Source organism: Gopherus flavomarginatus, chromosome 18 (genome assembly GCF_025201925.1).
Source record: "Gopherus flavomarginatus isolate rGopFla2 chromosome 18, rGopFla2.mat.asm, whole genome shotgun sequence".
NCBI classification, from domain to species: domain Eukaryota; kingdom Metazoa; phylum Chordata; order Testudines; family Testudinidae; genus Gopherus; species Gopherus flavomarginatus.
Window position 1 is genome coordinate 1,614,349 of NC_066634.1, and position 12,748 is coordinate 1,627,096.

Consider the following 12,748-nt stretch of genomic DNA (forward strand, 5'->3'; position numbering starts at 1 on the left):
TCGTGTTCATGATCCTGTGGTTATGTCTAAGGGGTTAGTTTGTGGATGTTTTCCAGACTCACAATGTATGTCAGTAACAATCACAGAGCAAAATCTCCTTATCCGACGCTGCTACACACATTGTAACAGGACAATGATGTTCAGCAGATTATGGCTTTTCAAATGATACCTCACAAGGCGTACTTTGTACAAAATATAACCATACGTAAGCGGTAAATGGGGGTGGGGGTTACAGCGTATTACAATGCGACTGAGGCTGGGGTGTGTCCGTGCCTGTAGGTGAAGGGAACAGCAGCAGAGGGCAGAAGCCAGGCTATTTCCTCTCCAGCCAGCTGAGTGTGAAACCAGGGGCTCTGGATTCAATTCCCATCACGCCCCAGCTGTTTCAAACTGAGCTGCAGCTCAGCACTGGGTGAGCCCTTCCAGTGCAATGTTACGTGCAGCTGTTGCCCCACCCCAGAGGTGGCTGCATTTCAGTGCCAGGCGAGAGCAGGAGGGGTGGTGGATCTCACAACTGGAGTTTAATGTTCCCATGGCTGGAAGTCCATCACCCCCCCACGATTCCGGCCTCGGGTGGGGGCCCTGGTGCAAGGGGGTTCAGAAGTCATCGTCGTCACAGATGTCCAGGTATACGTCGAAGGCCTCGCGGTTGCAGTTGCCATCGGGCGTGAAGACATATTTGTGGAAGGTGCCGTCCACGCAGATTGCTGTGGGGGTGACGGGACACAGGTTTGAGATGGGAGGAGGGACCCCTACCCTCCCCCCTCGCTCTGCCCCCCACTGACCAATGACAGAGTTGACGGTCTTGGCGGAGCTGCGGCCGAAGGCACAGATGCAGGCCGACTCCGCTGGCACCGTGAAGCTGGCCAGGCTCCACTGCGAGTCCACGTACTGGCCGATCACTGGTCCCACCTTGCCCACACGTGCCAGCCTGGGGAGAGACATGTCAGGGGGGGCAGCGGGGGCACCTGAGCAGTGGGGAGGCCCCTGGGAGGGGATCTGAGTGGGCAGAGGGGGGCCCAGGGGGGATACCTACATACAGCGGCAGTTGAGGCGGGGTGGGGCACCTACGTAGTGCAGGGGGGGTGCCTATGTGGAGCAGTGGTTGGGGCGGGGCGGGGGGTTCTGCGGGGTTACCTACGCGGAGCAGCGATTGAGGGGCGGTGGAGGGGTTCTGCGGGGGTACCTATGCGGAGCGGTGGTTTAGGCGGGGCAGGTGGGTCTGGGGGGGGTACATATGCAGTGGGGCGGTTCCGGGGGGGTTCCTATGCAGAGCAGCGGCGGGAGGGTTCCGGGGGGGGGGTTACATAGGATGTTTAGGTAGGGCGGTTCGGGGGGGACCCACGCAGAGTGGTGGTGGCAGGGGGGTTCCGGGGGGGGTACATATGAGGAGGTTTAGGTAGGGCGGTTTGGGGGGGTACCTGGGGGTGGATACGTATGTGGAGCGGCAGTTGAGGCGGGGCGGTTTGTGGAGGCGGGTACATATGTGGGGTAGCAGTTGGGGGTGGAGGGGTACGTACACAGAGCAGCAGTTGAGGGACAGTGGGGAGGTTCCGGGGGGGGTACCTATGCAGTGGGGGGGTACCTAAGCGGAGCGGCGGTTGAGGGGGGGTACCTATGCGGAGCAGCGGTTGGGGGGGGTTCCGGGGGGGGTACCTACGCGGAGCGGCGGTTGAGGGCGATGGTGGGTTCCGGGGGGGGTACTTATGCAGTGTGGGGGGGGGGTACCTATGCGGAGTGGCGGTTGAGGGGGAGTACCTACGTGGAGAAGCGCTTGGGGGGGGGTTCCGGGGGGGTACCTACGCGGAGCGGCGGTTGAGGGCGATGGTGGGTTCCGGGGGGGGTACTTATGCAGTGTGGGGGGGGGGGGTACCTATGCGGAGTGGCGGTTGAGGGGGAGTACCTACGTGGAGAAGCGCTTGGGGGGGGGTTCCGAGGGGGTACCTATGCGGAGCGGTGGTTGGGGGGGTTCCGGGGGGGTACCTACGCGGAGCGGCGGTTGAGGGCAGTGGTGGGTTCCGGGGGGGTACCTACGCAGTGGGGGGGTTCCGGGGGGGGTACCTACGCGGAGCGGCGGTTGAGGGCGGTGGTGGGTTCCGGGGGGAGTACCTACGCAGTGGGGGGGTTCCGGGGGGGGTACCTATGCAGTGGGGGGGTACCTACGCGGAGCGGCGGTTGAGGGGGGGTACCTATGCGGAGCGGCGGTTGGGGGGGGGTTGCGGGGGGGTACCTAGGCGGAGCGGCGGTTGAGGGCGGTGGTGGGTTCCGGGGGGGGGTACTTATGCAGTGTGGGGGGGGTACCTATGCGGAGCGGCGGTTGAGGGGGGGTACCTACGTGGAGAAGCGCTTGGGGGGGGTTCCGGGGGGGGTACCTACGCAGTGGGGGGGTTCCGGGGGGGTACCTACGCAGAGCGGCGGTTGAGGGCGGTGGTGGGTTCCGGGGGGGTACCTACGCAGTGGGGGGGTTCCGGGGGGGGGTACCTACGCGGAGCGGCAGTTGAGGGCGGTGGTGGGTTCCGGGGGGGGGTACCTACGCAGTGGGGGGGTTCCGGGGGGGTACGTACGCGGAGCGGCGGTTGAGGGCGGTGGTGGGTTCCGAGGGGGGGGTACCTACGCAGTGGGGGGGTTCTGGGGGGCGGTACCTACGCGGAGCGGCGGTTGAGGGCGGTGGTTGGTTCCGGGGGGGGGTACCTACGCAGTGGGGGGGTTCCGGGGGGGTACCTACGCGGAGCGGCGGTTGAGGGCGGTGGTGGGTTCCGAGGGGGGGGTACCTACGCAGTGGGGGGGTTCTGGGGGGCGGTACCTACGCGGAGCGGCGGTTGAGGGCGGTGGTTGGTTCCGGGGGGGGTACCTACGCAGTGGGGGGGTTCCGGGGGGGTACCTACGCGGAGCGGCGGTTGAGGGCGGTGGTGCGTTCCGGGGGGGTACCTATGCAGGGGGGGGATTCTGGGGGGGTACCTACGCGGAGCGGCGGTTGAGGGCGGTGGTGGGTTCCGGGGGGGGGGTACCTACGCAGTGGGGGGGTTCCGGGGGGTACCTATGCGGAGCGGCGGTTGAGGGCGGTGGTGGGTTCCGGGGGGGTACCTACGCAGTGGGGGAGTTCCGGGGGGGTACCTATGCAGTGGGGGGGTTCCGGGGGGGTACCTACGCGGAGCGGCGGTTGAGGGCGGTGGTGGGTTCCGGGGGGGTACCTACGCAGAGCGGCGGTTGAGGGCGGTGGTGGGTTCCGGGGGGGGGTACCTATGCAGTGGGGGGGTTCCGGGGGGTACCTATGCGGAGCGGCGGTTGAGGGCAGTGGTGGGTTCCGGGGGGGGGGTACCTATGCAGTGGGGGGATTCCGGGGGGGTACCTACGCGGAGCGGCGGTTGAGGGCAGTGGTGGGTTCCGGGGGGGGTACCTACGCAGTGGGGGGGTTCCGGGGGGGTACCTACGCGGAGCGGCGGTTGAGGGCGGTGGTGGGTTCCGGGGGGGTACCTATGCAGTGGGGGGGTTCCGGGGGGGTACCTACGCGGAGCGGCGGTTGAGGGCGGTGGTGGGTTCCTGGGGGGTACCTATGCAGTGGGGGGGTTCCGGGGGGGTACCTACGCGGAGCGGCGGTTGAGGCGCGTGTCCTTCAGGGCGAAGACGTGAACCGTCCCCTTGTCGCTTGACGCGCAGAGAAACGACGAGTCGTGGCTGAAGTTGATGCTGTGGAGATTGGGGGGGGGGGGGTTACCAAGAGCCGCAGTCTCCCCCAGCAGTGCCCCCTGGGTGCTGCAAGTTCTCCCAAGCAATGACCCCCCCACTGGGAGGTGTTGGTGCCCAGGGGAGGGGGCAGGGCCGGGGGTCTCACCAGTACAGGGTGGCTGGGTCCGTGCCCAGGGAAGCAGGCAGGGCCGGGGGGGTCCGTGCCCAGGGGAGGAGGCAGGGCCGGGGGGGTCCGTGCCCAGGGGAAGGGGCAGGGCCGGGGGGTCTCACCAGTACAAGGTGGCGGGGTCTGTGCCCAGGGGAGGGGGCAGGGCCGGGGGGGTCCGTGCCCAGGGAAGGGGCAGGGCCAGGGGGTCTCACCAGTACAGCGTGGCGGGGTCCGTGCCAAGGGGAGGGGGCAGGGCCGAGGGGTCTCACCAGTACAGGGTGGCAGGGTCCGTGCCCCGGGGAGGGGGCAGGGCCGGGGGGTCTCACCAGTACAGGGTGGCGGGGTCCGTGCCCAGGGGAGGAGGCAGGGCCGGGGGGGTCCGTGCCCAGGCGAGGGGGCAGGGCCAGGGGGGTCTCACCAGTAGAGGGTGGCGGGGTCCGTGCCCAGGGAAGCAGGCAGGGCCGGGGGGGTCCGTGCCCAGGGGAGGAGGCAGGGCCGGGGGTCTCACCGGTACAGGGTGGCGGGGTCCGTGCCCAGGGGAGGGGGCAGGGCCGGGGGGTCTCACCAGTACAGGGTGGCGGGGTCCGTGCCCAGGGGAGCAGGCAGGGCCGGGGGGGTCCGTGCCCAGGGGAGGAGGCAGGGCCGGGGGGTCTCACCAGTACAGGGTGGCGGGGTCCGTGCCCAGGGGAGGAGGCAGGGCCGGGGGGGTCCGTGCCCAGGGGAGGAGGCAGGGCTGGGGGGGTCCGTGCCCAGGGGAAGGGGCAGGGCCGGGGGCTCTCACCAGTACAGCGTGGTGGGGTCCGTGCCAAGGGGAGGGGGCAGGGCCGAGGGGTCCGTGCCCAGGGGAGGGGGCAGGGCCGGGGGCTCTCACCAGTACAGCGTGGTGGGGTCCGTGCCAAGGGGAGGGGGCAGGGCCGAGGGGTCCGTGCCCAGGGGAACAGGCAGGGCCAGGGGGGTCCGTGCCCAGGCGAGGGGGCAGGGCCGGGGGGGTCTCACCAGTACAGGGTGGCGGGGTCCGTGCCCACGGGAGCAGGCAGGGCTGGGGGGGTCCGTGCCCAGGGGAGGAGGCAGGGCCGGGGGGGTCCGTGCCCAGGGGAGGAGGCAGGGCCGAGGGGTCTCACCAGTACAGGGTGGCGGGGTCCGTGCCCAGGGAAGCAGGCAGGGCCGGGGGGGTCCGTGCCCAGGGGAGGAGGCAGGGCCGGGGGTCTCACCGGTACAGGGTGGCGGGGTCCGTGCCCCGGGGAGCGGGCAGGGCCAGGGGGGTCCGTGCCCAGGGGAGGGGGCAGGGCCGGGGGGTCTCACCAGTACAGGGTGGCGGGGTCCGTGCCCCGGGGAGCGGGCAGGGCCGGGGGGTCTCACCAGTACAGGGTGGCGGGGTCCGTGCCCAGGGGAGCAGGCAGGGCCAGGGGGGTCCGTGCCCAGGGGAAGGGGCAGGGCCAGGGGGTCTCACCAGTACAGGGTGGCGGGGTCTGTGCCCAGGGGAGCAGGCAGGGCCGGGGGGGTCCGTGCCCAGGGGAGGAGGCAGGGCCGAGGGGTCTCACCAGTACAGGGTGGCGGGGTCCGTGCCCAAAGGAGGAGGCAGGGCCGGGGGGGTCCGTGCCCAGGGGAGGAGGCAGGGCCGAGGGGTCTCACCAGTACAGGGTGGCGGGGTCCGTGCCCACGGGAGCAGGCAGGGCTGGGGGGGTCCGTGCCCAGGGGAGGGGGCAGGGCCAGGGGGTCTCACCAGTACAGGGTGGCTGTGTCCGTGCCCAGGGGAGCGGGCAGGGCCAGGGGGGTCCGTGCCCAGGGGAGCAGGCAGGGCCAGGGGGGTCCGTGCCCAGGGGAGGGGGCAGGGCCGGGGGGTCTCACCAGTACAGGGTGGCGGGGTCCGTGCCCCGGGGAGCGGGCAGGGCCGGGGGGGTCCGTGCCCAGGGGAAGGGGCAGGGCCGGGGGGTCTCACCAGTACAGGGTGGCGGGGTCCGTGCCGAGGGGAGGAGGCAGGGCCGGGGGGTCTCACCAGTACAGGGTGGCAGGGTCCGTGCCCAGGCGAGGAGGCAGGGCCGGAGGGGTCTGTGCCCAGGGGACGGGGCAGGGCCGGGGGGTCTCACCAGTACAGGGTGGCGGGGTCCGTGCCCAGGGGAGCAGGCAGGGCCGGGGGGGTTCGTGCCCAGGGGAGGGGGCAGGGCCGGGGGGTCTCACCAGTACAGGGTGGCAGGGTCCGTGCCCAGGGGACGGGGCAGGGCCGGGGGGTCTCACCAGTACAGGGTGGCGGGGTCCGTGCCCAGGGGAGGGGGCAGGGCCGGAGGGGTCCGTGCCCAGGGGAGGGGGCAGGGCCGGGGGGGTCCGTGCCCAGGGGAAGGGGCAGGGCTGGGGGGTCCGTGCCCAGGGGAAGGGGCTGGGCCGGGGGGTCTCACCAGTACAGGGTGGCTGGGTCCGTGCCCAGGCGAGGAGGCAGGGCCGGAGGGGTCTGTGCCCAGGGGAGCAGGCAGGGCCGGGGGGTCTCACCAGTACAGGGTGGCGGGGTCCGTGCCCAGGGGAGGGGGCAGGGCCGGGGGGTCTCACCAGTACAGGGTGGCGGGGTCCGTGCCCAGGGGAGGAGGCAGGGCCAGGGGGGTCCGTGCCCAGGGGAGGGGGCAGGGCCGGGGGGTCTCACCAGTACAGGGTGGCTTGGTCCGTGCCCAGGGGAGCGGGCAGGGCCAGGGGGGTCCGTGCCCAGGGGAGCAGGCAGGGCCGGGGGGGTCCGTGCCCAGGCGAGGAGGCAGGGCCGGAGGGGTCCGTGCCCAGGGGAGCGGGCAGGGCCGGGGGGGTCCATGCCCAGGCGAGGAGGCAGGGCCGGAGGGGTCCGTGCCCAGGCGAGGGGGCAGGGCCGGGGGGTCTCACCAGTACAGAGTGGCTGGGTCCGTGCCCAGGGGAGGGGGCAGGGCCGGGGGGGTCCGTGCCCAGGGGAGGGGGCAGAGCCGGAGGGGTCCGTGCCCAGGGGAGGGGGCAGGGCCGGGGGGGTCCGTGCCCAGGCGAGGAGGCAGAGCCGGAGGGGTCCGTGCCCAGGGGAGGGGGCAGGGCCGGGGCGTCTCACCAGTACAGGGTGGCGGGGTCCGTGCCCAGGGGAGCGGGCAGGGCCGAGGGGTCCGTGCCCAGGGGAGGGGGCAGGGCCGGGGGGTCTCACCAGTACAGGGTGGCGGGGTCCGTGCCCAGGGGAGGGGGCAGGGCCGGGGGGTCTCACCAGTACAGGGTGGCGGGGTCCGTGCCCAGGGGAGGAGGCAGGGCCAGGGGGGTCCGTGCCCAGGGGAGGGGGCAGGGCCGGGGGGTCTCACCAGTACAGGGTGGCTTGGTCCGTGCCCAGGGGAGCGGGCAGGGCCAGGGGGGTCTGTGCCCAGGGGAGCAGGCAGGGCCGGGGGGGTCCGTGCCCAGGCGAGGAGGCAGGGCCGGAGGGGTCTGTGCCCAGGGGAGCAGGCAGGGCCGGGGGGGTCCGTGCCCAGGGGAGGGGGCAGGGCCGGGGGGTCTCACCAGTACAGGGTGGCGGGGTCCGTGCCCAGGGGAGCGGGCAGGGCCGGGGGGGTCCGTGCCCAGGGGAGCGGGCAGGGCCGGGGGGTCTCACCAGTACAGAGTGGCTGGGTCCGTGCCCAGGGGAGGGGGCAGGGCCGGGGGGGTCCGTGCCCAGGCGAGGAGGCAGAGCCGGAGGGGTCCGTGCCCAGGGGAGGGGGCAGGGCCGGGGGGGTCCGTGCCCAGGCGAGGAGGCAGAGCCGGAGGGGTCCGTGCCCAGGGGAGGGGGCAGGGCCGGGGCGTCTCACCAGTACAGGGTGGCGGGGTCCGTGCCCAGGGGAGGGGGCAGGGCCGGGGGGCTCCGTGCCCAGGGGAGGAGGCAGGGATGAGGGGTCTCACCAGTACAGGGTGGCGGGGTCCGTGCCCAGGGGAGCGGGCAGGGCCGAGGGGTCCGTGCCCAGGGGAGGGGGCAGGGCCGGGGGGTCTCACCAGTACAGGGTGGCGGGGTCCGTGCCCAGGGGAGCGGGCAGGGCCGGGGGGTCTCACCAGTACAGGGTGGCGGGGTCCGTGCCCAGGGGAGCGGGCAGGGCCAGGGGGGTCCGTGCCCAGGCGAGGAGGCAGGGCCGGAGGGGTCTGTGCCCAGGGGAGCAGGCAGGGCCGGGGGGGTCCGTGCCCAGGGGAGCAGGCAGGGCCGGGGGGTCTCACCAGTACAGGGTGGCGGGGTCCGTGCCCAGGGGAGCGGGCAGGGCCAGGGGGGTCTGTGCCCAGGGGAGCGGGCAGGGCCGGGGGGGTCCGTGCCCAGGGGAGCAGGCAGGGCCGGGGGGGTCCGTGCCCAGGCGAGGAGGCAGGGCCGGGGGGTCTCACCAGTACAGGGTGGCGGGGTCCGTGCCCAGGGGAGCGGGCAGGGCCAGGGGGGTCTGTGCCCAGGGGAGCAGGCAGGGCCGGGGGGGTCCGTGCCCAGGCGAGGGGGCAGGGCCGGGGGGTCTCACCAGTACAGGGTGGCGGGGTCCGTGCCCCGGCGCAGCTCCACCAGCTTCTCCTTGCTCTGGGTGTCGAAGAGGCGGATGAGGGTGCCCTGGCGGGAGGCCGATGCCACCACAGTGCCCGGCTGGTTGAGGGAGACGCAGGCGATCTCGCCCTGGTGGGCGTTGATGGTGAACGGCGCTGACGAAGTGCCCGGCTGGGTGCTCGACAGGTCCTGGGGGTGCGGGTGGGGCTGAGACCGGGCTGCCCCAGAGAGCGCAGCCCCCCTCCGCTCCCCCAGCCTCAGAGTGCCCCCCCCGACCAGGGACCCGCCGTGGAAAGGGACATGGATCCCCCTCTCCCCCCATGCCCCCCACTCACCACCAGCTGTAGGCTGCCACACTTGTGCCCGGGGAACACCAGCAGCTGCTTCTCCAGACTGGGACAGAGATCGCAGAGCCCTGGGGGGAGAGCAGGAGGCTGGGGGGCACCGGGCTGGGCATGCAGGTGTTGGGGGGAGAGGGCATCACACTGGGGGGGTCTCTACCTTTGGGGTTGTCCCGCGTGTCGAACTCGAAGAGCTTGGTGGGGTCCTCCGGGAAGGAATAAACGTAAATCCGGTTCCTCAGCACAATGATGATCCTGAAACACAAGAACGCGGACTCCTGGGTTCTGCCCAGCTCGGGGAGGGCAGTGGGGCCTGGTGGTTAGAGCAGGGGGGGCTGGGAGCCAGGACTCCTGGGTTCTCCCCAGCTCGGGGAGGGCAGTGGGGGCTGGTGGTTACAGCAGGGGGGGCCAGGAGCCAGGACTCCTGGGTTCTGCCCAGCTCGGGGAGGGCAGTGGGGCCTGGTGGTTAGAGCAGGGGGGGCTGGGAGCCAGGACTCCTGGGTTCTCCCCAGCTCGGGGAGGGCAGTGGGGCCTGGTGGTTAGAGCAGGGGGGGCTGGGAGCCAGGACTCCTGGGTTCTGCCCAGCTCGGGGAGGGCAGTGGGGCCTGGTGGTTAGAGCAGGGGGGGCTGGGAGCCAGGACTCCTGGGTTCTCCCCAGCTCGGGGAGGGCAGTGGGGCCTGGTGGTTAGAGCAGGGGGGGCTGGGAGCCAGGACTCCTGGGTTCTCCCCAGCTCGGGGAGGGCAGTGGGGGCTGGTGGTTACAGCAGGGGGGCTGGGAGCCAGGACTCCTGGGTTCTCCTTGGCTCTGGGAGGGGGAGCGGGGTCTAGTGGTCAGAGTAGGGGAGAGCCTGGACGCCTGGGTTCTCCCCGGCTCAGGGGGTGGGGCCTGGTGGTCAGAGTTGGGGGGAGCCCGGACGCCTGGGTTCTCCCCGGCTCGGGGTGGGGGCTGGTGGTCAGAGTGGGGAGGGGAGCCCGGACGCCTGGGTTCACACTCACTTGTCATGTCCCATGCGCACAGCCAGGGCAGGTTTGGTGAAGGTGAATTCCAGAACCAGCTTGTCTTTGCCTCCCTTCCCCTCGCGGGCGTCGTCCCAAATCAGCACTGGAGGGGGACATGGGTGAGAGCAGAGAGTGCTACCCTCAAGGCCCCCCCCCCCAGAGCTGGGGAGAACCCAGGAATCTGGGATCCCAGCCCCCCCAGCTCTGACCCACCAGCCCACCCCCCGCCCCCCCAGAGCTGGGGAGAACCCAGCAGTCCTGGCTCCCAGCCCCCATCCCCCCCAGCTCTAACCACCAGCCTCCCCTCCCCACCGAGCCGGGAGAGAACCCAAGAGTCCTGGCTCCCAGCCCCCCTGCTCTGACCCACCAGCCCCCCTCCCCCCCCCCCCTCACAGAGCCGGGAGAGAACCCAGGAGTCCAGGCTCCCAGGCCCCTCCCCGATACATACCTGAGATCTCTGAGAATTTGGGGTTCCCTCCTCCCCCTACAATGGCCAGGAGGTTGGATCGATGCAGCATCTCAACCAGGGCCACGCTGCCCACCTGCTCGTGATCTGAGGAGGTAGGAAATCGGGGTGCAGTCCAATGCCTCTCACCGCCCCAGCCAGCCCCCCCATTCCCTGCCCTCCCCATCAGGCCACCCCCCATCCTTACCCAGGTGCCCTTTCTCCATGAGCGGCTCCACATTGTAGATTCGCACCCCGGACTCCATCGCGCAGCAGAAGCAGCCTAGAAGGAGGGGCAGAGAGCGGGTTAAACCCCAGCCCACCCCGGGGGAAGGGGCTTCCCGGATGGCTGGGTTCTCCCCCTGGCTCTGGGAGGGGAGTGGGGTCCTGGACTCCTGGGTTCTCCCCCTGGCTCCGGGAGGGGAGTGGGGTCCCGGACTCCTGGGTTCTCCCCCTGGCTCTGGGAGGGGAGTGGGGTCCCGGACTCCTGGGTTCTCCCGGGGGGGGGGGCGAGGTTCAGGGGTGCTGCTTACTCTGGTCCTGGTTGAAACGCAGGCTGTTCACCCCGCGTTGCTGCGCCATGCTGCAGGAGGGGCCCCTGGATCCAAGCAACCGGCACTGAGGAGTGGGGTGAGGGGCGCGTGAGGCTGTGCTCCAGCCCCCCATGGCCAGCTGGGTGCCCCCCACCCAGATCCCACAAACCCCACTGATCCCCCATGATCGCGCTGCCCCCAAATAATCCCCCAGTGTCTGCCCCAGCCACTGTCCTCCACAGACACAGACACATGGCCCCCCAAATCCCCCTGCCCCACTCTGCCCCAACCGCCTCACCCCTCCCCGAATCCCCCACTCCCACCACTATCTTTCTATCTGGGTGTCCCCCATCCCTGCCCCTTCCCCCGGCAGCATCCCCGAGCCCCCAGATCCATCTCCCCAGCCCCACTGACCCCACAATCACAACCTCCCAGGCCAGCCCCACCTCCCCACGAGCCCAGCTCCCCAGCCCAGCCCCACCTGCCCCACTGCCCCCCAGGAGCCCAGCCCTCCAGCCCAGATCCACCTGCCCCACTGCCCCCCATGAGCCCAGACCCCCAGCCCAGACTCCCTCCTGCCCCACTGCCCCCACGAGTCCAGCCCTCCAGCCCCACCTGCCCCACTGCCCCCCATGAGCCCAGCCCTCCAGCCCCACCTGCCCCACTGCCCCTCACGAGCCCAGCCCCCCAGCCCAGCCCCACCTGCCCCAGTGCCCCCCACGAGCCCAGCCCCCCAACCCCACCTGCTCCACTGCCCCCCACGAGCCCAGCCCCCCAGCCCAGCCCCACCTGCCCCAGTGCCCCCCACGAGCCCAGCCCCCCACCCCCACCTGCTCCACTGCCCCCCACGAGCCCAGCTCCCCAGCCCAGCCCCACCTGCCCCACTGCCCCCACGAGCCCAGCCCCCCAGCCCAGCTCCACCTGCCCCACTGCCCCCCACGAGCCCAGCCCTCCAGCCCTGCCCCACTGCTCCTCACGAGCCCAGCCCCCCAGCCCAGCCCCACCTGCCCCACACGAGCCCAGCCCCCCAGCCCAGACCCCCTCCTACCCCACTGCCCCCCACGAGCCCAGCCCCCCAGCCCAGCCCCACCTCCCCCACTGCCCCCCACGAGCCCAGCCCCTGCTCACCCCGCACGAAGCGGGGTGGGAGGCAAACACCAGCTGATCTGGTTCTGCCGGGTCACACAGGGGAACGGACGCTGACAGCTCGTCACGTGACCGACCTGGACGATGAGTGAAGCCTGAACGCCCATGTTGGACGCTGGCAGCGGAGCTACGTTGCCCTTAATAACGTCGGTTGGCAGCCATCTTGGATACTGGCAAAAAGCCAAACATCCCCCCGCATGTCAAAAGACGTAGTCACCGCCCCCCCCGCCCCCCCATAGAGACTTGGGAGCCAGGACTCCTGGGTTCTCTCCCAGCTCTGGGAGGGGAGTGGGGGCTGGTGGTTAGAGCAGGGGGGGCTGGGAGCCAGGACTCCTGGGTGCTCCCCCTGGCTCTGGGAGGGGAGTGGGGTCTAATGGTGAGAGGATGGGGGGCTGGGAGCCAGGACTCCTGGGTTCTCTCCCTGGCTCTGTGGGGGCTGGTGGTTAGAGCAGGGGGGGCTGGGAGCTAGGACTCCTGGGTTCTCCCCCCAACTCTGGGAGGGGAGTGGTGGCTAGTGGTTAGAGCGGGGGGGGGCTGGGAGCCAGGACTCGTGGGTTCTCTCCCGGCTCTGGGAGGGGAGTGGGGGCTGGTGGTGAGAGCAGGGGGCTGGGAGCCAGAACTCGTGGGTTCTCTCCCGGCTCTGTGAGGGGAGTGAGGGCTGGTGGTTACAGCAGGGGGGGCTGGGAGCCAGGACTCCTGGGTTCTCCCCCCGGCTCTGGGAGGGGAGTGGTGGCTAGTGGTTAGCACAGGGGGGGGCTCAGAGCTAGGACTCCTGGGTTCTCCCTCCAGCTCTGGGAGGGGAGTGGTGGCTAGTGGTTAGCGTGGGGGGGGCGGAGAGCTAGGACTCCCGGGTTCTCCCCCCCAACTCTGGGAGGGGAGTGGTGGCTAGTGGTTAGAGCAGGGGGCTGGGAGCCAGAACTCGTGGGTTCTCTCCCGGCTCTGGGAGGTGAGTGGGGGCTGGTAGTTGGAGCAGGGGGGGCT

The 12,748-nt window shown here is 71.3% G+C and overlaps 1 protein-coding gene across 3 annotated transcripts; it reads right to left on the minus strand.

Annotated features, from left to right (window-relative positions):
- Positions 1–180: 180 nt before the first annotated feature.
- Positions 181–11,857, minus strand: WDR45 (WD repeat domain 45). Of its 3 annotated transcripts, none has more exons than XM_050927351.1 (11): positions 11,750–11,857; positions 10,622–10,706; positions 10,297–10,371; positions 10,092–10,196; positions 9,641–9,746; positions 8,805–8,899; positions 8,639–8,718; positions 8,284–8,432; positions 3,586–3,687; positions 786–931; positions 181–707 (listed from the first exon to the last, which is right to left on the minus strand). In XM_050927351.1, exons 2-11 carry the CDS (start codon positions 10,668–10,670, stop codon positions 598–600), a joined length of 1,017 nt encoding a protein of 338 aa, XP_050783308.1. In that variant the 5' UTR covers positions 10,671–10,706; positions 11,750–11,857; the 3' UTR covers positions 181–597. The 3 variants fall into 3 exon arrangements, with proteins under 3 accessions (XP_050783308.1, XP_050783307.1, XP_050783309.1); XM_050927350.1 differs by having other exon boundaries at positions 8,284–8,492; XM_050927352.1 differs by lacking the exon at positions 8,639–8,718 and having other exon boundaries at positions 8,284–8,492.
- Between the last annotated feature and the right edge of the window lie 891 nt (positions 11,858–12,748).

Excerpts from the sequence above, each read along its gene's own strand:
- WDR45 (XM_050927350.1), bottom strand. The coding sequence starts at position 10,670 with ATGGCGCAGCAACGCGGGGTGAACAGCCTGCGTTTCAACCAGGACCAG. Across the intron at positions 8,900-9,640 it reads GTGCGCATGGGACATGACAA|GATCATCATTGTGCTGAGGA; the intron begins GTGAGTGTGAAC and ends CTTGTGTTTCAG. Across the intron at positions 8,719-8,804 it reads CACGCGGGACAACCCCAAAG|GGCTCTGCGATCTCTGTCCC; the intron begins GTAGAGACCCCC and ends CTCTCCCCCCAG.